The sequence below is a fragment of the Conger conger genome, chromosome 13, assembly GCF_963514075.1.
Source record: "Conger conger chromosome 13, fConCon1.1, whole genome shotgun sequence".
Taxonomy (NCBI): Eukaryota; Metazoa; Chordata; class Actinopteri; order Anguilliformes; family Congridae; genus Conger; species Conger conger.
This window is the reverse complement of record NC_083772.1, coordinates 38,792,481-38,818,419: the sequence shown is the minus strand read 5'-3', so window position 1 is coordinate 38,818,419 and position 25,939 is coordinate 38,792,481. Positions and strand designations below refer to the sequence as shown.

At 41.5% G+C, this 25,939-nt stretch overlaps 1 protein-coding gene across 2 annotated transcripts in view; it reads right to left on the bottom strand.

Moving 5' to 3' along the window:
• Positions 1 to 25,939, bottom strand: part of LOC133107711 (G protein-activated inward rectifier potassium channel 2-like) — a 32,235-nt gene that overhangs the window by 3,675 nt on the left and 2,621 nt on the right. The window contains exons 2-4 of one of the 2 annotated variants that reach the window (XM_061216826.1): positions 11,042 to 11,181; positions 3,136 to 3,278; positions 2,354 to 2,857 (exon numbers count right to left, since the gene is read on the bottom strand). In XM_061216826.1, coding sequence (XP_061072810.1) covers positions 2,354 to 2,857; positions 3,136 to 3,244 — 613 coding nt within the window. In that variant the 5' untranslated portion in view covers positions 3,245 to 3,278; positions 11,042 to 11,181. Of the gene's footprint in view, positions 1 to 2,353; positions 3,279 to 11,041; positions 11,182 to 25,939 lie in introns of both variants that reach the window. The other variant, XM_061216825.1, reaches the window with a different exon arrangement.

Here is a 25,939-nt window from a genome sequence, read left to right as displayed (position 1 = left end):
GCATTTACAAGAGAAGCTGATTGAAAGGGGATAAATTTTGCCATAAAACATAATGGCACATAGTTGAACCTACATGGCAGGGAAAATGTGCAAGCAGCTCCCATTTACTTTATGTGCTCTAGTTCCAGCGAAAAACCCTCTCAGCTCTCATAAAATATTGAGCCCGGGGTCATTATTGCTTAGAAAACACCCTTCCCTGACCTGCCTTCTCTGTGTGGAGAGAGTAGTGATGTTTAAGTCTAAAGTACAGGAGGCATGCCAAGCTGAATGTGTTTCCTACACATACTTCAAGCTCACAACCTTTTTTTCTCCACATTAACTTTCACATGTTTGGCTCATGTTTGGAAAACATATGACCAAGCCCAGTGAGCAAAAGCCTGAATCTAGATTCTTACAGCGGTGTTTCCAAATCAGTGTGTTGCAGCACTCTGGTGTGTTGTCTGGCGAGGTCAGGTGTGCCAGGTGGAAAAATCCTTTAAAAACAATTTGAGAGATTGAATCAATTTTAAAAAACGTAAATGAACTTCCCTTTCGCAAAATTAAAATTGTACTGAAAATGAATATTGCTTAATTAAAATCCTGAAAGAGTTTTCAGGCCTACTGTTGACAGTCACAACAACGTCAGTACCTTGCATGCTTTGAGAGAGATTCTTTAACTTTGAAAATGGTGGGTAACACTGGTCCAGACGGGTGGAAATCTAGGTTGAGAAGTACTGCGAGTTCTCAGTAGGGGGCCGTCCTTTATTGTCGTTAAATATATACAGCTCAAATTTCTAAATGGTGATTATTCTGCCTATTGCCATCAAAGTCATCCTCACAGTCACAATATGTTTGACAAGGCATGACAGCACGTCCTCACCAAGGTATACAAATAAAGTCTATACAAGTCTATAAAAATAAAGTCTGCCTTGAAACTGTTTCAATTTTCAGTTTAAAGCTTGACAAACCTAAGAAATTGCCACTTTTGCACATCCGCGAAGCACTCCAAGTCTGATTTATATAAATACAGAGACAATATTTGCAGTGCTGCCGATCTGTATTACAGCTCCAACCACCAAATATTCTCTCAATTATTGTAATTCCTGCTGTTTTCAGAACCATTCTGGGTTTTACTGGAGGGAACACTCAGCTTAGAAGGTCACTAATCACTAATAAAGTACATTATGCTTAGAAAGTGAGTCACTCTCCCATGAAACCACCCTGTCTTCTCATTTCTCCACTCGACTCACCGTATTTTCTACTTAAGGGGGAATTCTACTTAAGGAGACATTAAAGAGACACCACACTCTGAGTAAATACCTTCCCTTTTCACGCTGAGTAATCCGTATTCTGCACTGAATCAAAATGATCGCTGTTTGAACTCTCACAGAAAAAATATTTGCTACCTGAAAACAAATGGGCACAAGAGAGAGGAAAAAGTACAATGTGCTGTGGGATCCATGTTTTCATTTTTCATACGTTAAATACAACAAACTGAACTTCAAACACAATTAAGAAAAAGCATACAGATGTGTATATTTCGTAATGCTGTTTCTTAATACTTTTAGCTGTTTTCATACCTGTGGCACTCTGCAAAGAAGAGTATACAACTGCACTTTAATCAAGTATATACTTATGAATGCCACATGAGCCCTAATAGATTTCATGGATGTTGGCCTTTCCTGTTTTTTTTTAGGCCTTTTTCAGCTTTATTGGACAGTATATAGTACAGAGAGACAGGAAGAATGGTAGCGAGAGAGGGGGAAGACATGCGACAAATATCAGACAGTCGGATTCGAACCGCCGACGTCACAGCTCGCAATGAGCATGCGGTCAGTGCTCTACAGGCTGCGCCACCAAGACACCCTGGAATTCCCGTTTTAATTTAAAATTAATAAATTACCCTATAACAACCACAGAAACGCCCGCTTTGTCTGTGTGTACACCTGTGTTACGCCTAGTCTTGTGGCAGCACTACAGTAGCAGTTTATGGGTATATAAATACTGCTCAGTTTAAACGATGTGCACAGCACATGCAGTAGCTATACCATTAAGTCCCAGCAGACAGTATGCTGGCCATCTGAGCAGGATCCAAAAGTAAAAAATACAAGAATAATCTAAAAAATCGAATAGTTCTCTTGAAAATCAACAAAAAGGTTAATGTTGAAATTGATGATGATGATTGAAATTCTGTTAATGATTAATATTGCTTGATGTGATAATGAGAATGATGATGAAAAAATAAAACCAACCAAATTTAAACTGACACTGGTTCTGGATTTGTTTTCTACAATTGTACATCTTTTATGCTTAAATGTCCGCAAGCTTGCTTAACTTGTTGCTATGCTGTGGTAGCATTAGCGTGAATGCTTACCTGTGGCCTCCACCATGCCTTCCAGAATGACCACGATCTCCAGCTCCTCCTTTTCCAGGTAGGCCTTGGAGATGTCCCAGAAGGGGCTGTGCTGGTTGATCTCATGGCAGATAATGAGCGGGGACACCAGGAAAAGGCGGTCGTCGCCTGTGTCGTAGCCCACGTTAATGTCCGTCTGATTCAGTGGGATGAACTCCCCTTCCTTGGTCTGCTTGGACTTGATGAGCTTGGCCCGGATGGAGGCCTCCACGATGTGCGAGTTTCGCAGGTCCCCCACCCTGAACATCAGGCACAGCCGGCCATCCCGCATGGAGATGACCGCGTTGGTGGAGAACACCAGCGTCTCCGCCCGCTTCTTGGGCTGCGAGATCTTCACGAACATGCAGCCCACCATGAAGGCGTTGACGATGGAGCCCAGCACCGACTGCACCAGGAGCAGCAAGATGCCCTCGGGGCACTGGTCCGTGATCACTCTGTAGCCATACCCGATGGTTGTCTCGGTCTCTATGGAGAACAGGAAAGCCGAGACAAAGTTGTTGAGGTTGTTGACACAAGGAGTCCACTTGTTGTCTCCTATGTGGTCCAAATCGCCCCGGATGTAGGCTATGAGCCACCACATGAACCCGAAGAACAACCACGTGACCGTGTAAACCAGGACGAAGATGAAGAGGTTGAACCTCCACTTGAGGTCTACCAGTGTGGTGAAGATGTCGGTGAAGTACCGGTAGGTCTCCCGCACGTTCCCGTGGTGCACATTGCACTTCCCATCCTTGCGCACGTACCTCTGGGTCTTCCTCTTGCGCTGGTTATTGTCCACCAGCTGCTTGGGCAGGTCGTCCCTGACTTGCTTGGGCAGTTTAGGCTGCCTGGTAGTAACTGAACTCTCCACATCCTGCTCCATAAGGTCTTCTAGGCAGATCTGGGGCTGAGGAGAGAACAGACACAGTGGACATGAATGTAAGCATGTTGTGGGGTCTGTTGCATAAACAAGGTGGGTTGGTTTAGAAAAGTGGACCTGGTAATTAGTGGTTGTGAGTGGACCTAAAATTAGTTGGTGTACAATATCACTTACATCAATTGATATTAATTAGCCACAGGCTAGCTTGAGTCAATTTCAGAATGTCAGTCTTCTATCAGTGTGTCATAAGTTATCAGTGGATCAGACAGTTATGAGAGACAAAACTGAGTCAATGGTCATTTCTGAGGATTTACTCAAGATTATTACTATATATTGTATGTGTATTATGATGTTTTTCAGCCTTTAACTGAGCACACAAAAAAAAGAACATCTGTGTACATCTAATACAAGTAGAATAGTGCTAATTATATCTGTAATTAATAGAATAGCACTAATTCTAAAAGCTGAATGATAAATTAGAAACTGATATAAATTCTGAATTAACATCAACATGTAGGAATGATTTGTACTGTCAGTGAAAACTTTTCCTCAGTGGATATGGCGGGACATCCAAGGCCTTAGTTACTCTTAAATTTCAAGTTTCACCTTTTGGGAATAATTACACAGGATTGCCATACAGTAACTAATTCCAAGTAATTTGCTGTATCTTTAAAATCTCCTGTGTAACTCCGTGCATTTCTGTGACAGGGTTCTTCACAGGGAAGGTGAGGGGTGGTAAAAAAATCTTATTACAGATACCCTCAAAGAACAATTCTGGCATCTTCAGTTGAACAGGTCCAAATCTATATTTAGCCCTCTTTAGAAAGGCATGCCTAGGAAGGTCCTATGATACTGACAGTGCAGACAAACTGCCTCCCCAGTGAATCCAATCACTGTTGTTTCCCATGTCTTTTCTCATTTATTCTGCTTTCACATCTGCCTGAGCTTGTTCAACATGGAGAGACGATTTTTTCTCAAGGCATAAATCATCGGCAACAATACTTTTCCAAACAAGGTACTTCCTGTGTTCTACACCATCCAAAGATCTGAGTATCAAAATCTTTGAGCCAACCGTGCATCTCATCGACCCCAAGTCTGAATGAATGTGAAAATTCCTCATCCACCTCAGAACCGGAGCAACAACGGAAAGTGAGGGTGATGGGAGTGGACGGCATACACATGAATGCCAGACTTGACCTTGCCTTGTGATAGCCTGATGTGATTGGCTAACTTTGGCTGGGCTGCATCTGGTTCCAAAGAGTATGATCTTACATGCACGTAGGATGCTGAACATAAGGGCTACAATTTCCTGTCCAATGAGCCATAAGGAGATTCTGAGTGGATTAGAATTTAAGGATGAATTCTAATATCGCAAATTGGCAATGCAACCCAATAGAAGCTTTTAAGCATCGGCGACTGAAAATAGATTTGATTCCAAAGGGAGTTGTGGTTTTGCGACTTTGGATATGAGCGCGAGAAGAGCAAAGCATCTGCCATTTATGTCCAAGAGACTAACGAAAGCAAAGTAGTGGTATGGTTATAGCAGTCTAGAGCAGCCTCTCTTCCGGACTTTTCTGAATTGTCACTTCTTCTCCACGGTCTCCTGGGGCTTCTGCATGAGTTCCCAGGAATTCCCCAAGCTCCTGAATGATGTAACACCTTGCGGAGGGGACAGCTGGTGCAACTGACAGCAACAGGCCCCTCCGTAAAGGCACTGTAGCAGGGCTGAAACACAGACCTGCCCCTCTGCCACTGCAGCCTTGCAATAATATACATTACAGGCAGGGCCTTACTCACAGCCGATCGATTCACGAGACTGAACGCAATTATTGATTTCACCATTGTCAAATGAAACGCTATTCTTTTTTTTTTCAACCCGTGTAAGGAAACCATCTGATGCAACCGATGCAGCCAAAATGATGAAGCTGGAGTTGTTTGTGATAGAATCGCGAACAGAAGCTACAGAGCTATTTTTGATTTAAAAACACAAAAATGTCCTCCAGGATATTAGAAATGATAAATATTAGCCATGATAAAAACCAAGGCAAAGGCAAAATAAAGACTGTATAGGTTTACAAAGAAAACTTACACTGTCTGCTCTTTACATCTCTCGTAAAATGATAAAATATGATATCACCCTCGTTCTTTCCATGTTCTCCTGTGAAATTTTGTATTCTGTGTTCACATTACACCTGCTGTGTGTCAGTGTTGGGGTCGTGATGACTCGCAAGGCAGTTGCAATCTAAAAAATCTCACGCGAACATGCACATGTAGACTATCGAGTCATTTCTCTGCAGCAAGAAACACAGTTCTGCACAGGCAGATCTTTCTGCAGCTGCCCCTGCCTAGTCCCAGCCTTATTAAGTCCAAGACCAATCTGTTAGCCATCATCAAAAAGGAATCCATGATGTCCTCGACCCTCTTGAAAGTGAAACCAAGCTCTGCACAGATACTTATCAAGACCTGTTACATAATATTCATAAAAATAACTGTATGAAGTGAATAAAGAATGGAATGTGGTGGAAAATTTTCATTTTAATACTGAGGCATTTGCGAACAGAAATAAGTAAATTCTTCACATTTATTTATTTTTCTCTGAGTAGACTGCATGTTGTTCAAAACATGCAATAGACTTTTTGTGGATATGTATTTTTGGTTCAGTGTGTTCCTCCCACCACACACTGTGTCTCTGCAGGCTGTACTTGTCACATCTTTAATAAAACAATGAAGATGTGTTCCACAGTCAAGTAATGCTGCAAAGGACCTGTAATTCCATGTCACGATGCAAAGTGTGATGTTAAGCTCACCAAAAAGTACGATGCCATTGTACTCCATATTCTGGTTCTGGTCCTGGTTATGATTTGCACTTTATTGTACGTCGCTCTGGATAAGAGCTGTCTCAAAGAGCTAGATAAGTCTACTAAATTACTATAATGGAATGTAATGTAATACTGGCAGAGTGAACCGGACCATTCATAGTCATGATTGTATGTGCTATTTCACAACAAAGAAGTAAATAAATGCTGTTTTGTACCGATGCACAAACACAGATGCCTCACAGCTACCTGTGTGAAAAAGCTTCACACTGAAAACAAGCAAAAAATAAACAACAATGCAAATACTATTTTCTTTATACCTCAGGAATGCATTTGAATTTGAAGTTTAATGTTCATGCTAGCTGTTAAATCTTCACTGTCTTCAGCAGAATCGGATCATTTTCTCTTTTATTAGCCGGAGTAACAGGCAGAAAGACCCTTGAGATATCCAGCAGGTATTTATTCTCTTATAACATATGAGGCAGGAAAAGACTCGCATGTCTTCACTACAAACAGCATCTGAAACAGAACCCTCAGAGCTAACAAATTCAAGCCTTTGCCTTCATTTCTCCAAGGTATCCTTACTTCCAGCTCACAATCTCAATTTAACAGAGAACCAGATTTCCACTGCCAAGAATAATCTTTCTGGAAAATTCCTGATCAAAGTGTCATCAAATCCCCATGCTTTCCACAGAAGATGAGTGGCTATTTCAATCACACATCTATCAAATGAGATGTTACTGTAGGGTCACTCTTGGCCTGACAAAATACATATAAGTATAAGCCCGGTGTAAAATGTCTGCAACCTTCCCAATTAAAATCAATACAGGGCCCATTAAATGCCCACACTTTCCACAAAAGGCATTTCTGTCTCAGATCTGACATTTTTAAAGGGCACATCTAAATCAGTATGAATCATCTCAGGTCCTTGGTAACATCTGAGTGTACGGGCCTTTAAGATTATTAAGATAACTTTTTTTATTGAACAGATTAAGCTTTTATCCTTAGGTCTCTGAAGTGAGCAGTTCAAGGCTAATGTTAATTTGCTTGAGATGTCAACAGATTACTTGAGATGACTTTTCCAAAGAAGACATGAGAAGTGAAAAGAAGAAAAAGAAGACAAAGAACTGTAACTGTATCTGTCGCAAATTTTCACAAACAGTGGAGTAACAAGTAGGCCCCTCTTTTCCAAAACAAGAACAAGATAATGAAAACCACAGTACAGCACCACTACGTTGATTACCTGTTTAAAACTGATTGGTCCAATGAGCCCTGGAGTACCAAAACAAAACCCAGAGTGAGGAACCAGGGAGTCCTGTACAGTACAGTAACTTGAGAATGGTTACATGGTTTCAGGTTTCATCCCCCTTGCATTGCCTTCTTTGGCGACTGCCATTTTGTTTATTTAAACTGCTGAACAAAGATATTTCTAAACTGCAATTCTATCTGGATGATTCAACCAGAGAAAGAGCAAAAACAAGCATAGACTGGGATAAAGGTTAGCATAACAAATGTCAGATTTCACAGCTGACTCACCCATACTGGCACAGCTCTGCGACAGAGAGAAAATAAACGTCCTACATGTCGTGTGCTATGAGTCACCTCCATATGCAAATTGAGAGCAGGGACAGTGGGATTGACACAATTCTTACCATCCTGCTTGTAAATAGGGGAAAAAAGACGCTTTGGGATGATTTCAGACTATATCCTGTTTTATGAACTTTTTTTGATTGAAGTTCTTCATGCCATACATCTTTTCTATAGCCTTCCAATACCCTCACTTTTCAAAACAGCACCACATACAAGCGCATGCCCGCACACACACACACACACACACACACACACACACACATTGACTACACAGAGTGGCACGGTTCAAAAGTTCAAACACAAATGAGACCTACTGCTGACTGCATGTAGACAGTATGCTAATCTGCCCCAAAGGGACCAAAATGATCTCTGCTATGAATTTAAACAGCTTTTCATTTTACTGTGTCACAGATGGCAGAGATAAAATAATTAATAGGAACATACTGTAGACAGCATCATCAAGTGTTCTCTCAAATAAACATGGTTCTTTTCAGTTCATTTCCATAGACCACAGAACAATATTTATTCATCTAAATGCCAACTGTAGTCTCCCCAATATTTATTTTTATCCAAATTTAGGCATTCAGTTCTGCATCAGAGAAGAACATTGTATGTGCAGCTGTTTGATCAAGCAGTCTCTCCTCTTTTATGCAAAGGGCACCACCGTGCTGACTGAATCCTGCTAAATATGTACCTCCATGCAGGCCATGCTAAACACACCATCAGGATTTCAAACCGGACCCCTGCGTCTCTGTACCAAAGCCCTCCACCCTACTGAAAAACAGCTGGTAGCTTGTTGACCAGGTCAGACCAGCTCCCAGCCTGACATGGTTAAGCTGGTTGACCAGTTCAGACCAGCTCCCACCTTAGGATGGTTTGACCAGCTCAAGCTACTGTTTTGAAACAGACAAGCTACCAGCACTAGCTGGTTGACCAGCTCATACCCAGGTAGACCAGTTCATGACCAGCTCGATTTTCAAGCTGGTCAACCTCGATTTTACAGTAGGGCGGTCTTACTTAATGTACTGATTATAGCTTGTGATTGAAAGGTAAAACGCTTTAAAAGCACTTGCTCGCTCTCGCTGATGGAGGGATTTGTAAGCCAGGGAGCGGCTCACGGTGACTCATGTGTCGGGGCCCTGGGGGTCTCGCAGGGGGCTACTTTTGTCTCATTGATGTCGGAGGTGGTGAACGAGTGTTGCTGACGAGCAGGATGACAGCAGGGTTTCTGCTTCCCCTGGAAGCCTCCATTACCTCCCTAGGGGAGCATTCAAAAGACAGAGAACATACCAAACGTGACGATCACAGCCAAGGAATGCTCCAGGGTTCGAAGGCTGTTCAAATCCTGCATGATGCGACACTCGTTTGCCCGGGGCCCCTGCTATTTTCATGGATTCGTAAGTAAGCCCCCATACTCTAGGTGTGTGAACACGTTCAAAGCACAGGTTCGCTAGGATATTGGAAGGAATCTGAATTGCCTAGTAAGTGAAGTTCACATAAAGATACTTTGCGTGTGTATTACATTGAATTGCCATATGAATAACCTTCCTATCTTGAAGAGAGACGCAACATATATGTGGTTACTCAAATTAATAATTTGGTTTGCTGTTTTCAGTCCCACAACCATATAGAGGACAAAAACCTTTTTGTTTTTGTTGTTTGGGTGTTTTTAAGCTGGATTTGAAGAGCGAGTCTGATGTGACTGAAGACTGATGCATCGCATAATTTTATTCCACTGTTTCAGTTTCCATAGAAACATGCCTATTATGGTAAAATCTCAGAAGGCAGAGATCCATATTCCCGTTTACATCGTGCCTTGGATTGACCTTTTTTATTTTTCTATTTTTAGCTATTCTTTTTCAACACTCTCAACATTCTTTTTTGATGAGTTGACCTTAACATTACAGTTTGACCGCTTGCAAGTAATACGCCATTCTCAGACAGACACGCAGTTCCTGAGACCCAATCCGTATAATGTATGTTATATTGTTTATATATATAAACAATAAGCAGCAGGCATTTACTGACTATAATACCACAATGCCAGAACCCTAATCAGTCAATCTGTGGGCTCTGGCATCTTTTTTTTCCATTTTTAAACTTTTTATTTTGGAACGTTATGTTAAATAAGAAAAAACCTGCCAATACGCCAGTGCAATTTATCAATGACTCTGAAAATCATCCCTGCTACAATCCTATGATCAAATCATTTTTTTGTGTCTATGTTCAAGCTAAATTTCAACCATGAAAATACAAATTAAATGAATTAATGTTTCAACATAATACCATTTAATCCCTGGAAAAGGCTTTTCTAAGCATTTTTCAGATTTAGATCCATAACTGATGGATGTCAGCAAAGAAGACAAGACTGAACTTTCCCACGGGAGGGCCATGCATCTACACCATACTGGATACAGCTGCATTTCTACCCTTTCAAAAATCTGTCAGTGTCAGTGTAATGCTTGAATCAGTCTAAATACAAATATGAAAGAAATGCACTTTCCTTTCATTCCTTGTTCATATATTTTTTATGTTTATTACAGTACTGGTCTTTTTTGTTTTCTGCGGGTAAACTCAAGGCCAAGTATTATGCTACATGCTAATTCTGTCTTAAGTATGCTATTATGCATTGTTAAGACAGAATTACATTACCTTAATGGCATTTGGCAGACACTATTATCCAGAGCGTACAGTTGAGTAGACTAAGCAGGAGACAATCCTCTCCTGGAGCAATGCAGGGTTAAGGGCCTTGGTTAAGGGCCCAATGGCTGTGCAGATCTTATTGTAGCAACAACGGGGATCAAACCACCAACCTTGTGGGTCCCAGTCATGTGCCTTAACCACTACACTACACAATGTCACACTGCAATGCTCTAACTGCTTACATCACCCTGACAAGCTGGTGTGATCACGACTAAGAAGAAGTTGTGAGACTGGGTGCCTCAGTGCAGTGTTACGTCAGAGATTTCCATTAAGAATGACCATTTTACTGCATGAAAAGTGGCTCTGTGTTGATGTAAGGGGGTACAGTCCAAGGGGGGGGGTCCTTGAGGAACATATTATAAAGAATTAATGCTCGAAATTCTGCCGGCCTCAAGTGCCATTGTAGTGCTGTGCGTTCGTTAGTACCTCAAGGTCCATGTCAGAAGTGCCATCGTGTTGCTGTGAGGGTGTTAGTACCTCAAGGCCATGTCAGAAACAGCCATCGTATTGCTGTGAGGGTGTTAGTACCTCAAGGCCATGTCAGAAGCAGCCATAGTGTTGCTGTGAGGGTGTTAGTGCCTCAAGGCCATGTCAGAAGCAGCCATAGTGTTGCTGTGAGGGTGTTAGTGCCTCAAGGCCATGTCAGAAACAGCCATAGTGTTGCTGTGAGGGTGTTAGTGCCTCAAGGCCATGTCAGAAACAGCCGGAGAGGTGAGAGGAAGGGCATCTGTGTTGTCCAGGACATTGCAGCCTCCTAACAGCAGGGGGCAGTCCGCAGCTGCCGTGGCAAAGGGAAATCCTCAGGAGGCATCATAAATCAGCTGGAAACAAAATTACAATGAGCATGGCTTTTTATTCATTATTATTATTATTATTATTATTATTATTATTATTAATAATAATAATTGGCTCAGGAGGTAAGAGAGGTAAGATCAGTCATCTGGCAGTCAGAGGGTTGCTGGTTTGATCCCACCCTGGGTGTGTCCCTGCACAAGACACCTAACCCCCAATCAGCCAATCGCCGTTGGTGAGTGAGTGTGAGTGTGTGAATGGGTGAATGTCAATTGTACTGCACTTTGGCGCTATATAAATGCCAACCATTTACCAATTTGAGCCCAAAACTATTACGATGGAGGGTGTGGGTGTGGCTGTTTTAATAAAGTGGTCACTGAGTGTAGACGAGACATGTTTTCTGTTGTTATTAACAGGCAGAATAGCAAATGTGTGTCCCTCTAATGTTAACGTTATGGTGTTGACATTAAGATGAGATTGTATTCGTGCTCAAAATCTTATCCATAAAACACTTTTTGCAGTTTGTCTTCAGCTTGGGGAATGGAATAAAATGAGACATTCAGGATAACATTTCTCTTTTACAAGTTAACCAAAAACACATTCTAACCACCTACAGTCGCCCTTCCTAATTTCCTCTATTATTGCCTATTTTTCACACTGAATGGTTTCACATACTTGTATAAAATGTATTTAGACAAAGGCAACCTGAGTAAACACAAGACACATTTTTTAAATGATTGTTTCATTGATTTAATGAAAAAAGTTACCAAACATCCACGTGACCCCTGTGAAAAAGTAATCGCCCCCTTAAATTTAATAACTGGTTTCATCACCTTTAGCAGCAATAACTAAAATCGAACACTTCCTATAATTTGATATCAGTCTTTCACATTGCTGTGGAGGAATGCTAGCCCACTTCTGCTTTCATAAAGACAAAGTGCTTTGCCACAGCATCTCTATACGAGTCGAGTACACTTCAATTTCTCGTTCTCTATTCTTTTGCCATCAGTCGTGCAGGCAATCTTTTTTCCTAGCTTCACCATTGTGGTGTGCACTGTAGTTCATTTAAAGTAAGACTTCCCAATCAGCAATGAGCTTGACGGTCAAGTCAGTCACTGTTTTTGTTGATATGTGCAGACCCACATTAAAGAAAATGTGTGGAATGGAAATGGTCCATTTACAGGTTAATTTAAAAACATTTCTCCCATGGGAGGATGCCCCTGGACCCCCCTACAATAATCTGTGCTCAGCCCCTAAATCCAGCATACGTCCCTGTTGTGTATCAATCACGTGTCAATTATCAATATCCTTTTCACATAGTGGTGCACATCCTCATCTGATGTCCCCCTCCATATTTGGCGTCAGTCAAATTGGCTCCCCGCTCTTCAAAAATTACCCCAAAACCTACAGTGGCTTCAGAGGGTATTCAGACCTTCACTTTTTGCACACTGTATTGTGTTGTGGATTTATTTGAATTTAATGAATGGGTAAAGTTGCCATTTTTTCCCATCAGTCTACACTCAATAACCAATAATGACAAAGTGGAAACTGTCATAAAATCAAAAACTAAAATGTCTCATTTAGTATTCAGACCTTAATTCAGCCCTCCTCAGATGTTGGGGTTTAAGTCTGGGCTTTGGCTGGGCCACTTAAGGACAGTCAGAGACTTGTCCCGAAGTCACTCCAGTGTTGTCTTGGCTGTATGCCCTGGCTCATTGTAGTACTGAAAGGTGAACCGTCGCCCCAGTCTGAGGTCACGTGCACTTTTCTTCAAGGACCTCTCTGTATTCGGCTGAATTCATCCTTCCCTCTGTTCTGACCAGTCTCCCTGTCCCTGCCACTGAGAGGCACCCCCATAGCATGATGCTGCCACCACCATGCTTCACCGTAGGGATGATATTAGCCAGGTGATGAGCAGTGCCTGGTGTTAGACAGCCATAGTGCTTGGAGTTCTTTTCTCATCAGACCAGAGAATCTATTTCTTTGTGCACTCAAGAGTCCTTTAAATGCAGTTTTGCAAACTACAAGCAGGTTGTCATACGCCTTTTACGCAAGAGTGGCTTCCATCTGTCCACTCTACCATAAAGGCCTGATTGATGGAGTGCTGCCTATATAGTTGTCCTTCTACAGGTTCTCCTATCTCTGCAGAGGACTTCCGAAGCTCTGTTAAGAGTGACCGTTGGGTTCTTGGTCACCTCCCTGACCAAGGCCCTTCTTGCCCGGTTACTCAGTTTGGCCAGATGGCCAACTCTAGGAAGAGTGGTGGTTCCAAACTTCTTCCATTTCACAATTATTGAGGCCACTGTGGAAATGGTTCTGTACTCTTGCCCTGATATATGCCTCGCCACAATATTATCGCAGAGGTCTATCTCAAGGATAATTAAAGCAAACAGGATGCACCTGACCACAATTTGGAGTGCCATAGCAAAGGGTCTGAATACTTATATAAATGAGAGATTTCAGTTTTTGATTTGTAATAAATGAGGCATTTCTAAAAACATATTTTTACTTTGTCATTATTATGGGCAATAATGCAAATTCTTCAGTTTAAAATTCAATCTACAACACAATAAAGTGCAAAATGTGAGGGGGTCTGAATACTTTCTGAAGCCACTGTACACAGTATATATCATATCATGGCTAGTGCTGCTCTAACTTCTGCTTCAGCTTGCCTTTAAAAAGCACTGCTTCAGATTGTCCAAATCTGATTTAACAACAGTCAACCATTTCCGAGTGGGAACATGTCACTGATTCCCCCAAAGGGAGATGGTTATCTTTAATTGCTCACCTGCTCTCTTGCAAAGCAGTCAGTACTGTACACTTCAAGTGAGTGGCAAGGATATCTTTTCCTGAGGTCAGATAATGTCTCGAGCAACACGTTGAAGCAAAGAATTTCACTGCCTGCTGTCTCCCTGCTCCAGCTGTGCGTAGAGTGTACTCCTCGACCACAATGGCAGCCGAAGAAATTGTGGAGTAGCTAAGGAAATAGCTGGTGGTGATACTGTGGAGGGAATGCTCTTTTCCCCTGAACTGAAAGGTGATTTTGACACAATGGCATATGAAAACTAATTGGGCAAGTTAAATTACATTACATTTGTGCTGGTGTCATTCACATCGATAGAAGGAACTCAAAAGAAGAAATAACTATATTGCTGCAAGTAAGATACTGTCAAAAATATGTAAAAGTATATGTATGTCAAGAATCTGCTAATTGTGTGGCAGCAGTGCAATGCATACAATCACGTAGATATGGGTCAGGAGCTTGAGTTAATGTTCACATCAACCATCAGAATGGGAAAAAAAATGTATCTAAGTGACTTTGTTCCACAAAGCCAGAGAGGGCTTGCACACCTTGGTAGAGTTGTTTTTTTACTTTGACCATGGAATGATTTTTGGTGCCAGACAGGGTGGTTTGAGTATCCCAGAAACTGCTGATCTCCTGGGATTTTCACATACACTTGTCTCTAGAGTTTGCAAACAATGGTGCAAAAAACAACAAAAAAAATCCAGTAAGCAGCAGTTCTGCAAACAGAAACGCCTTGTTAATGAGAAGTCAGAGGAGAATGGCCTGCCTGGTCAAAGCTGACAGGAAGGTGACAGTAACACAAATAAGCACACATTACAATTGTGGTATGCAGAAGAGCATCTCTAACACACAACGCATCATAACTCTAAGTGGATAGGCTACAGCAGTAGAAGTCTAAAAAAGAAGTCTAATAAATAACTCATAAAGTGCTCACTGAGTGTATGTAAAGACTATGACCTTGCTAGGTGTCAGGAGGATATGATGATACTGGCTAATCATAGCTTGGTCATCCACCCCCTGGCTTAACCTACCTACCTAGTTGTGTTCCAGCCCAGAAACAAAAGAGAGGAGAAAATGTGTCACATCCATGACAAGGTTACTGTAAAGCAGTGCTTGGCAACCAGCTTATGAAAGAATTGAAGAATCAATTGAAGAATCAAAAGTGGTATTCCTTTTTCTGTGTGTGGAGATACAGGCAGCCACCCAACGTTTTCCGAAAAATTCCAGTAACTGGGGTGGAAAAACAGGGATTTTTATCCCGAATGAATGCTCTCCTGCAATTACCCACATAATGCTTAAAAATGACACAACAGACCGTCCTGGGGTTACACTAGGCCCGTGCAAATGGAGCTTTTATTTCCCTTTCAGGTCCCTTTGAACACACATGACAGGCTGGGATTTCACTCCAACAGGCTGAACAAATGCTCTCAAATCCAAATCCTCCTTAGGCTACAAGAGATCGGCCGCCTAAGCAGGCACAAACCACGTTGGTAATTAAATAATTATGCCTTAATTACAGTCATGTGGCTTTTCAGACGAGAGTTCACTCCCTTGCAAGTCACTCTTGTAACCGCACTCAACACATTTGCTAATTACAGGTCTTAAAATACAACCAAGCGATCAGCCTGTACCAATTAAAATTCATCACAAACATCTCTAACCATCACCTTCTTGCAACAGTATGCAGAGAGCATCCAAGATACTGAGAAGTGAGAGATACAGATACAGATACTGTTTCAAGGTACAGAAAGGCTACATTCATCCACTGATTATATCACATCTATCCTCTGCTGCCATTCATATCTGGTTCTGACTGAAAGAGTTACCTGCCAAAATATTCTAAATTACTTTATTGATATATAAATGAGTTCTTTAAAATAGCAGTTTATTTACGTATGTAAATGAATCCATTTTTGTTGATGGTTCATTGGACTTTGACCTTTACGTAACCGTTTCTTCAGAATGAAATTCTAGTTTTTAGGAAAATGCATGAGGATTTACCCAAAGGGGAACCTGTGGGGGTGGCAGATGAGTGTGAGTATGGCAGACATATTTCTGGAGATGTCATGAAGGTCCAAACTGACAGACACAACAGAGATGTATTTGCATTTCAGCCGTACTGCAGCCACAGACAGAGTGTAGGTGTGCAGTCACATCTAGATGTGACCAATTAGGTATGTGTTCTGCCTGGCCACGCCACCACCTGAGTCCTCTTCCAAAGTCACCTTTACCAGTCTCCCTCTCCGACGAGGGACACTATTTCTGAATCACTGGTCAACTTCGTTTTTTCTTTCCATGTTATTGGCTTTTTTAAGTTTTTTTCATTCACCAATAAGTGTAGTTTTATTTAATAATATATCTCCTTCATCACTTCCTGTATGTTAAGGTATTGTGTATGTATGTGTTGCAGCAACTGGTGCATATGTGCACAGAAACCTAGCTTTTGTGCATTACTCAATTAACATTGAGTTGCTATTGCTGTTTCATATAGACCATTACATTACATTAATGGCATTTAGCAGACACTCTTATCCAGAGCAGTTGATTAGACTAAGCAGGAGACAATCCTCCCCTGGAGTAAGTAATGCAGGGTCAAGGGCCTTGCCCAAGGGCCCAAGGGCTGTACGGATCTTATTGTGGCTACACCGGGGATTGACCACCGATTTTGCGTGTTCCAGCCATGTAACTTAGCCACTACACTACAGGCTGCCCTATCAAGCCTTTCCACAAATCTTTATAAAGCTTCAACCAGTCATACTCGTATGACGTATTTGCCCTCCAAAAGCCAGAAAACAATATGTCACTGCTTATTAAAGTCATCTGAATAAAACTAGTAATAATGCAAGGGAGAAAAAGAGTGTAACTCATTCTCTTAGAGACTCTTTTATGTGCTGTGATTTTAGACCACCACATTTTCAATGACTTGGACTGAGCAAAAGCAGCTCAGAACTCTGTCTAGACTGTCCACAGAGTAGTGTGTTTGCATTACTGCTGCAAAGGCAGATGCCTAAAGCAATACGTTCTGCCCTCCTTACACCTGCAAAGCAAAACTTCAGCAGTAACGGGAAGCTGGCAGTAGATCCAAAGTAGTGTCCACCCTGTATTCAGGCCCAAATATCACGCCTAGTACACACAATCTATCTCCAAGAAATGGATACGTTGGCTACTGCATAATCCAAATTGGTGTATTACAACAATAACTTTCATTCATTTTATTGTTTCACTTAGACTTTCACATTACAGGTATGTTATGAACTAACAAATATAGTAGCACTTTCCAAGTTGGGGAAAAATAGAAAAATGTCAATTATGTTTAGCAATGCTCTCCAATAAGAAGTAAAGCCCCATAACTAGGTTGCCTCCTTTTTTTTTTTTTTACAGATTCCACTTTCTGTAATGGGAAACTACTGAATGTTTCTGTAATGCATTTGTCACTTCAATGGTGCTTTGAGTATTTGCATCCGCTGTACGCATGTCCTGTACATTAACATCCACCCCTATAGGTGGCACCAGCACACAACTGAGAACTTTGCAGAAAAATAATGCTTGGCGTTAATCACACTGAGGTATGTGGAATGGAATGTCAGTCGATATATCTTAAAATGTGCTGCAGTAGTGTGTGGCCTTTCTTTCTGAATACAGCAGTAGCATTGGTGTGAACGGTGTCACATAATCACTAGGGCTTGGACCAGATGGAAGCTGATTAAGACTGACTTCAGGCTGTGAGAAATCAGGAGCCCCTGAGTATCATCATTAGGCATTAAGATTTCATCATTACGGTCTAATTACACTCCCTGCTCTCCACTTCAGCCAGAATAAAAAAATAAAAATCGGATTTAAACTGTTTGTCTTGCTCCTCGAACTCTTATCTGAAGCACTAGAGGCTTTCAGGATATTATCTAAAAGGGACTAATGATAGTAACTTGTGGAAGATAGGTGTAGTTCTTTATAATAGCAGAGTCGAAAAAGAAAAAAAACTATCAACAATTCTTTAAAGGACCATGAATAAACTGCAACATTGCCCCTGCCAACGGTCAGCCACAACCGGAGACTTCTCTATGAACTATGTCCTGACCATAAAGCTGATACAGACAGTCAGTCACTGAGATCTACCCATTGACAGAACCGATGGGGTACTGTACATTGCAAAGGCTAAATAGTGTAAAAAACTGTCATGAGGCCTTGTAAAATGTTGGTCTAGTCTCCTTGAACCATTTTTCATAAGACGTAACCATTTTTGCAGAACCAATCTACAGAAGTAAATTCACTGACAAATGCAAAACGCTATGCAAAAGGTATCATTCATAATTTAGTCATTATGCGCCTTTCCTGTGTGAAAAACACAGAACTGGGTAGTGAAAAGGACTAACTTTTTTTAACTACCCAAAAATTATAATTACAACAATAACTGATGATAATCTTTGCCTGTGTCATACAGTATAGCAACACTATATATGCACTGCAATTCACACATTTATTTTAGATTTTAGGTATGCAGGTCATAACAGAGATTAGAATGGGTACACGGTCGGGTGCTGTGATTCCTCACATCCAATCAGAGGTGAGAATGGGCAGGATTTAGGGATATTTAGGCACATTATCGGTCCTCATTGCAAGGTGCCACAGTGGAAATCAGAAATGATTCCCAGCAGACAGAATACAGAAAAGAACCTTTAAGTGTGATCTGAAGGGTCAGCTCTCATAGAGAGAATGTATTTTAATAAATAAGGAGGACAAATTATACTGCCAGCCGAGTGTCAAAAACTGCAAGAGAGGTGGCAGCCGGTAAAAATACTGGAAGCCATCTGTTAGACAGTGCATATATTATATTTAATCACAGACACGGTGAAGTTCTATGAAGCACGACACATTGCTTCCATGCAACATCTACTTGGACCGAATTCACTCATCTGCTGTTCCTTTTCCCTGCTCAACCAACCCCATATCCCCCACCTGTGACCTTTGACGTCTCAAAATAGATACGTCTGAAAATCTACGTCTTCTGGACAACTGATTTTAAGAATATATTGTGTTAGACGTAGTACAATGAGTTAATTGTCTGGTAAAGCTGATATATATTTTTATGACATTTTTGGTTATGGTTAGCAAAGATGTTTGGCTAATATTCTAAGTTTGTTTATCTGCTAGTTAACTAGCTAGTCGGTAAGAAAGCCGGATTTTTTGAGTTAGCTGGATAACTGCACTGAGAAATACCTGGAACCCTCCCAATAAAAATCTGTTCTGGGTTAACACAGTAATGCTGCTTTGTGACACAGGCCCCTGTTTATGGCAGTTCTCCTGTAACTGAGTGAGCCTGGTTTCAGCAGCAGAAGCAGTTCTTTCTCATTTCACTGTTCATCCAGCTGTTTCATGAGTGTGCCTCACGTATGCAAATGTTGCTTAATGTGCACCTGTTTTCTGAGCCTGTTCTGCCTGTGGTCAGTGCTGTTATTGTGAACGTGTAACTGTAAAAAATATGTATTGTTTCAAACAATTTTATCTCCCCAAGTTAATGGCAAGTTGGTGCCGATGTACACAATACATTCCTGATGTCACCCGCGCATCTGCAATTTTCAATTGCACGTTTGTAAACATATATAGATTTTTTCACTCTCGGATGTCATGGTTGCCTGGCTTCGTTGGGCATTAACCCTTGGGATTATGAGTGGGCGTGCCTGACATATTAATGTTTCCCTCTGCAGCCAGTATCGCTGATTGCAAGAGGAGTTGGTAATCGCAAACTGCCCGGTGCTTCTGTGTTACACTTCACGTCCGTTCAGTCACAAAGCCGGTACACTGACAGTTGGGAGACTGGAACCCTTTTAAAATTAAAAGGATTCCGGGACTTTCCCTAGCTAGGGCTAGGGCTGATGCTGATGCTGATGCTGATTATTGGGAACCCGTTTATGGGTTTCTAGCTCAGGGTCTTGCTGCCTAACATTTGGGCAGTTTGATATCCCTCTCTGAAATCTCGTGCCTGGGTTACCAGCTCCCTTTAGTGTTGGCAGAGTTGAAGGCGAGTCGGCTTGTGAATGGAATTTGAAGCTCTCCTTAGTTACGCAAACGTTTACGGTAGTGGAAAGACACTAAGGTTTCAAAGTAAAACTAATCCCGGCCTTCCTGTAGCTAGGTAAACGAGTTTATGGAGTGGCGTTCTTTGCCACGTTTGGGTGGTTACTAGCCTGGAGACTCATCTTCTGACATTTTGTCCGTTTGGTCTGTCTACCTGAGATTTGCTTTAGCCTCGCTGGAGGCGGAGTCTGCCTTGCGCATTTACTTTTGTTTTCACGTCTTATCTTTTCATTTAATCATTTACCCATATAAAGTACAAGTCCGTGGGAGAACTGCGCTACTCGTATTCAATTAGAGACTCCGAAACACCTCTTAATTTCGTCTAGAGTTTTCGCCCTGGGCTGGGGTTATTTCTCCTGACTGTGGCTGCGCTTAATACTGCAGTTATGTGTATTTTCAGCGTTCACCTTAAACTGCTCCATCATAATAAAGAACTAGAGGCAGGACCCTTATTAGGTCTAAGTTTGTTGTCACGATTAGGTTATTCACTACGCCACGTATACGATTGGCTGCTCCGTCATGATTAGTAGAGTGGGTTGACCATTTCCTCATCGGTAGAAGTATGCTTTATGCAATTAGTAACTTTATGCAATTATTTTTGTTTCTCTTTTCTGTTGGTTACAAAGCTATGGTTGCGTTACTCAGAGACTGCACTCTTGAAACCGTTATAAGCACAGCACAGTGGGTAGGGCGATGATGCCACATATTAACACTGTGTTGAGGGTAGAGCTATACGGGAGTCTGAACACCTTACTGTGCTATGTTTGGGACTGTGTGCCTCTGAACATACTACTATACACAATGCTGTGCATAGCACTGCAGCCACTCTGTACACAGTGCTGATCTGTGCGCTGTGTGTAGGGCTACATGTCAGTTAGAACATCCTACTTACTGTAGTGTGTATGATTATAAATTCACATTTAGATGATTTCTATGGCACTTCTGTTGCAGATACTGCATTTATCCTGCCTGTATCCTCAGATACATTTGAATATTTTGGGTCATAACTCAACTCAGATTGCCATAAGCTACATATTATGGTTTCAGAACTGACTCCTCATATTGGCACATATAGAGCTTTCACCTAAAGCTTCACATTAGCTTAATTCTCAGCTTAATTATCTGAGAGAATTAAGGTGCCAGTCCTAGTTCTGGCCTAGGGTCATCTAGTTAAAAACATTGGTGTTGGGCAAAATAACTGATTCTTCTGATGTGAGTACTGTGGGCTGGTCATTCTATCAGCACGGCTGTCACCACATCCTTGAGATAAAGTTAACACTTATTAACTACACTGAACTGTGAGCCTCCTGTAACCTTCAAAGGAATGGAAGCTTTGAAAAGCTATGTAGAAGGAGACTCCACACTGTCAACACTAGTGAGTTGAGCTGTCCCCATGGAAGCTCAGAAACACACAACCTTTAACACCTTTTACATGGTGTGAAATGGGTTTTCTGTCTCAACCCAGGCCAGCCAATAGGAAGGCCTTAGCTGCAGGAAGGGTATTTACAGCTGGCAGGGCTGGAGCCGTGTTCGAGTCGGCGTATAGAGTGTGCAAGGCGAGAACACTAGACGGAAAAGTTAAGGAGGCGAAACTTTCTCTGGTGTACTTAAAATTGGGACGATATACCTATTTCCAGGGGTTTCACCTAATGTACAATTTCAGGAATTCAGGGATGGGTCACTGCTTATACATTTTGGTAATTGGTGAACATGCCAATTAAATCTTATTTACATTACATTACATTATTGGCATTTGGCAGACACTCTTATCCAGAGCGACGTACAGTGGATTAGACTAAGCAGGAGACAATCCTCCCCTGGAGCAATGCTGGGTTAAGGGCCTTGCTCAAGGGCCCAACGGCTGTGCGGATCTTATTGTGTCTACACTGGGATTCGAACCCCCGACCTTGCGTGTCTCAGTCATTTACCTTAACCACTATGCTACAGGCCGCCCCATTTAACTTTAAGTAAAAGGTAAAGGAAATGTAGCAGAATCGATGGGCTCTCTCCAATTGCTTATTTTTCATGTCCCAATTCCTTCTTCTTTGCCTGACCCGGAAATTGATGGAGGTATGAGTTCATTCTTTATGGAAGTATATTTTTGGAATGTGAGGTGTATAAATTATCGACCTGTGGATCCACCTCTCCCCATCTGCCACACATATGTCACTTCTGTGACTGATGTGGCTTAGAACTGACATTGAAGGAGCAAGGAAATTTGCCTAATTCCAGTTTTCTTGATTTCACCAACTTGACCTTTTTTTTTTGCCTCTTTTTCTTGCCTCTCCCGATGGGTGAAGCTAGGAGCAAGGAAAGGAGCAAGGAAAGGAAAAAAAGGGGGGGAGGGGATAAGTGATTGGAAAAAGCCCCAGGCCTCTTTCAGGGAAGAACCCACTGCCCTGCACTTCCTGTTTTGCAAACTCAAGCAGAGTGGGCTGGTGACTGCTCTTACAAAACATGCAGATTTCTAATTGCTGTAGTGCTGTACAGAGTCTTTTTATAAAAGCTTTTCACTTCAAAAGTTATGCTGTGCACTTGCAGGTTTCTGATATTTGAAAGCTTGAACCTGGAGGAGGTGGAGAAGGTCAGAACTAAGGACATGGGTCTCATTTCAATTTGGAGCACGAACCAAAACATTACAGCATTATAGTACCCCCACAGACATGGACAGAAATAATCTGCTTTTTTTATGAAGAAAAATAAAAACTTGATAATTGTCTCTGTATATACTGTATACATGTGTGGTACAGTATATACTGAACTTGACACAACTGGAATCCCAATCACTCCTGCCCTTTTTATGGTTCTAGAAGTCTGTTTGTTATGTTATGTTTAGAAAAGTATGTTTTGGAAGTTTTAGAGAAGTCCCTATCATTCCATGGCATTGTTCTCCAAGCCACGCCCTAAACCTACAAATACAAATAAAATACAATAGAGTAGAACACAGAATGGCAAAATGTCTCACACTCCAGTAAGGCCAATGCATGCTAAAATATAATACAAATGCTTAATACGTAATAAAAAGAACAAATAGCAACAACAAATCTCACAGAAGAGGAAATAATGAGCTGTCTGTATGAAGATTTATCACAGGGTTTCCAATATAAATAGAGACATGAGCATGGCGTTCACAAGATGAGGACCCATAAAAGATACAATAATTATAGGCATTCCCCCTTCAACTGTGGGCTCTGCACTTGTAAATGACTAGACTATGGCAGCAGATGTCTTGGCCAGATGCTATACATGCAAATTAACAATGATAAGGTCTTAAACATTTTAAAGTTGCTGTGCGTATACAGTATGGACATACCGGCAGTTAAAGGTTCACACTAAACCCATCTTGACACATCATATTTAGCCTCTATTCTACAAGTGCCAGCAAGAGACCAGTAATTAGATATCATCTTCCTTCGACACCAATGAAATGTATGCCAGTGGGTGGGAGAGAAAGTTGACATTGTGTCAAAATGGTGGAGGATTAACTGAATTTGGCTGTCACAGCATGAAACTGGTTAAATTGTGACGTTGGGATGTGACAGGTAGGCTTGACTGTGACTCATTTGCAGAACCAATTAAAGAAACCTCTTAACAGCAAATCTGCACGCTTTGAACACCACGGCAGCACAGTGACAAGAGGTGAAACACTCCTGCTATACACATGCCAAAAAATACTTAGTATTAAACCTAATAAAGTGTCCCTCCTCTTTATACTGAAAGGCGCCATCCTTCCAATGTTTTCCATTCACTAGAATCACTCAGGGCCAATCATTTTATATAGGCCTAGAGACCCAATTGAGTTGACTGACACTGGCTCAGTGGAAGTATTTGGAGTATTGACACTGACCTGGGGAATTCAGACTTAAAAACCCAGCTGAGAGAAACTCCAAAAATGTAAGAACAGTCTCCCTGTTTGATGCTTAGCTGTGGATGACAGGTGCTATGAATACATTATGTACATCTTAGACATGTGTAGCCTCCTTTGTGATCAAGTCTTTGGTTTGTAATAAGCAATTCATCATGGTACAATTTTGCAAAAAATAAAAACATAAAGCAGGGTTACTGAGTTAGCTGGATAACTGGGGCTTGTATCACAAAGCAGGGTTACTGAGTTAGCTGGATAACTGGGGCCTGTATTATAAAGCAGGATTACCAAGTTAGCTGGATAACTGGGGCCTGTATCATAAAGCAGAATTACTGAGTTAGCTGGATAAATGCGCCGAGTAAAACACAATAGCATTTTTTACTTCAGTCCATATTCCACATTTGGGAGGGTTCTGGGTTGTATTTTGTGTATTTATCCAGCTAACAATCCTGCTCTGTGATAGAGGCCTGTGCTTTCATCAAAGAACGGCAGATTTTAGTATTTCTGTGCTGCTGTACTCGTTCACATCGGTGTCCGTAACCATTTCATTTCCTCAGAAGGATCAAAGCATGGACTCAGACTGCCGATTATAAATCACATTTTGTAACTTGGATGGATTTGTTTCTTGCAAGACGTCTCAGAGAATTTAGGCAATTTGATGGAGGGAAAAAACCTTTCTGTTTTCACTGGGTAATGTGAGCACAGCAGCTATGATCTCCATGGTAACCTGCAGCTGAATCTATCTGGCTCTCATAATGGAAGGCGCGCGTGTGCAGAACGAGCTGGCTGATTTTCTTTTGGGGTCACCCATTTATCGATTTATCTATTTTCAAACCCTGCTGATTGCTTTAGGTGAACAGATATAATCAACACAAAGCACAAGAAAAGGGAGGTTTATCACAAGGACTACAGGGCAGTGGCACCACATATGCACACACACACACATGCACACACACACACACACACACATGCACGCACGCGCGCACACACACACACACACACGCACACATGCACACACACAGCAATGGCAATCATTGTTCATGTATGAATGATGTACGAAAGCTATGTTGTTTCTATGCTTGTATGCACCAGCTGCTGACACACACACACACACACACACACACACACTTTCCAGAGGGGGATAGTCTGGAGGGACAATGTAAAGTACAGTAAGATAGTACTTTAGATAGAAGATATTTTACTTTTTGTGCATGGAAACCTGGAAAGCAAATTGAAATAGCTTCTTTGAAAGAAGCATTTAGACTAGTGTGTGTTTTGACCAGATCATCCCACATTTTGCTCTTAAGTAAAATGAATCATGAAAAAACAAATGTTGGTAATGGTACAATGAGAATATATACACTCAGTGATCACTTTATTAGGTAGACCTGTACACCAGGTTGTTAATGTAAATATTTAATCAACCATCATAAAAGCATGCAGACGAGGTCAAGAGGTTCAGCAGTTTTTCAGAACAAATGTCAGAATGGGGAATAAATGTGATCAAAGTGACTTTGACCATGGAATGATTCTTGGTGCGGGTTTGAATATCTCAGAAACTGCTGATCTCCAGGGATTTTATGCAGAACAGTCTCTAGAGTTTGCAGAGAATGTTGTGAAAAACAAAAAACATCCAGTGAGCAGCAGTTCTGTGAGCAAAAAACTGGTTTGCACTCAAACCTTTAAGTGGATAGGCTACAGCAGCAGAACACTTAAGTCTAAAAAAATGGAAAGGAAAGTATGGATGCTAAGCATATTGAAAGCAGGTGTTGTGCCTGAGTTAATTAGGAAATTAACATCCCATCATTTTAGGGTCATGGGCCCAGTTCTTAATACTTTGACAGTGATGACAGAAAATAAATCTCTGTGATTTTGAAAGAGGGGGAGATTGCTGAGACGTGTTTGGCAGGAGCATCAGGGACTTGTTCTAAGGAACATAGGGAACACGCTAGCATGGGATGCTGAAGGAAATACGTAATCCGCCAGGGTTACCACAGGGTTAACTGTGGTTAAAAGCGCATGCTCCTCGACGTCGATGTCCGTG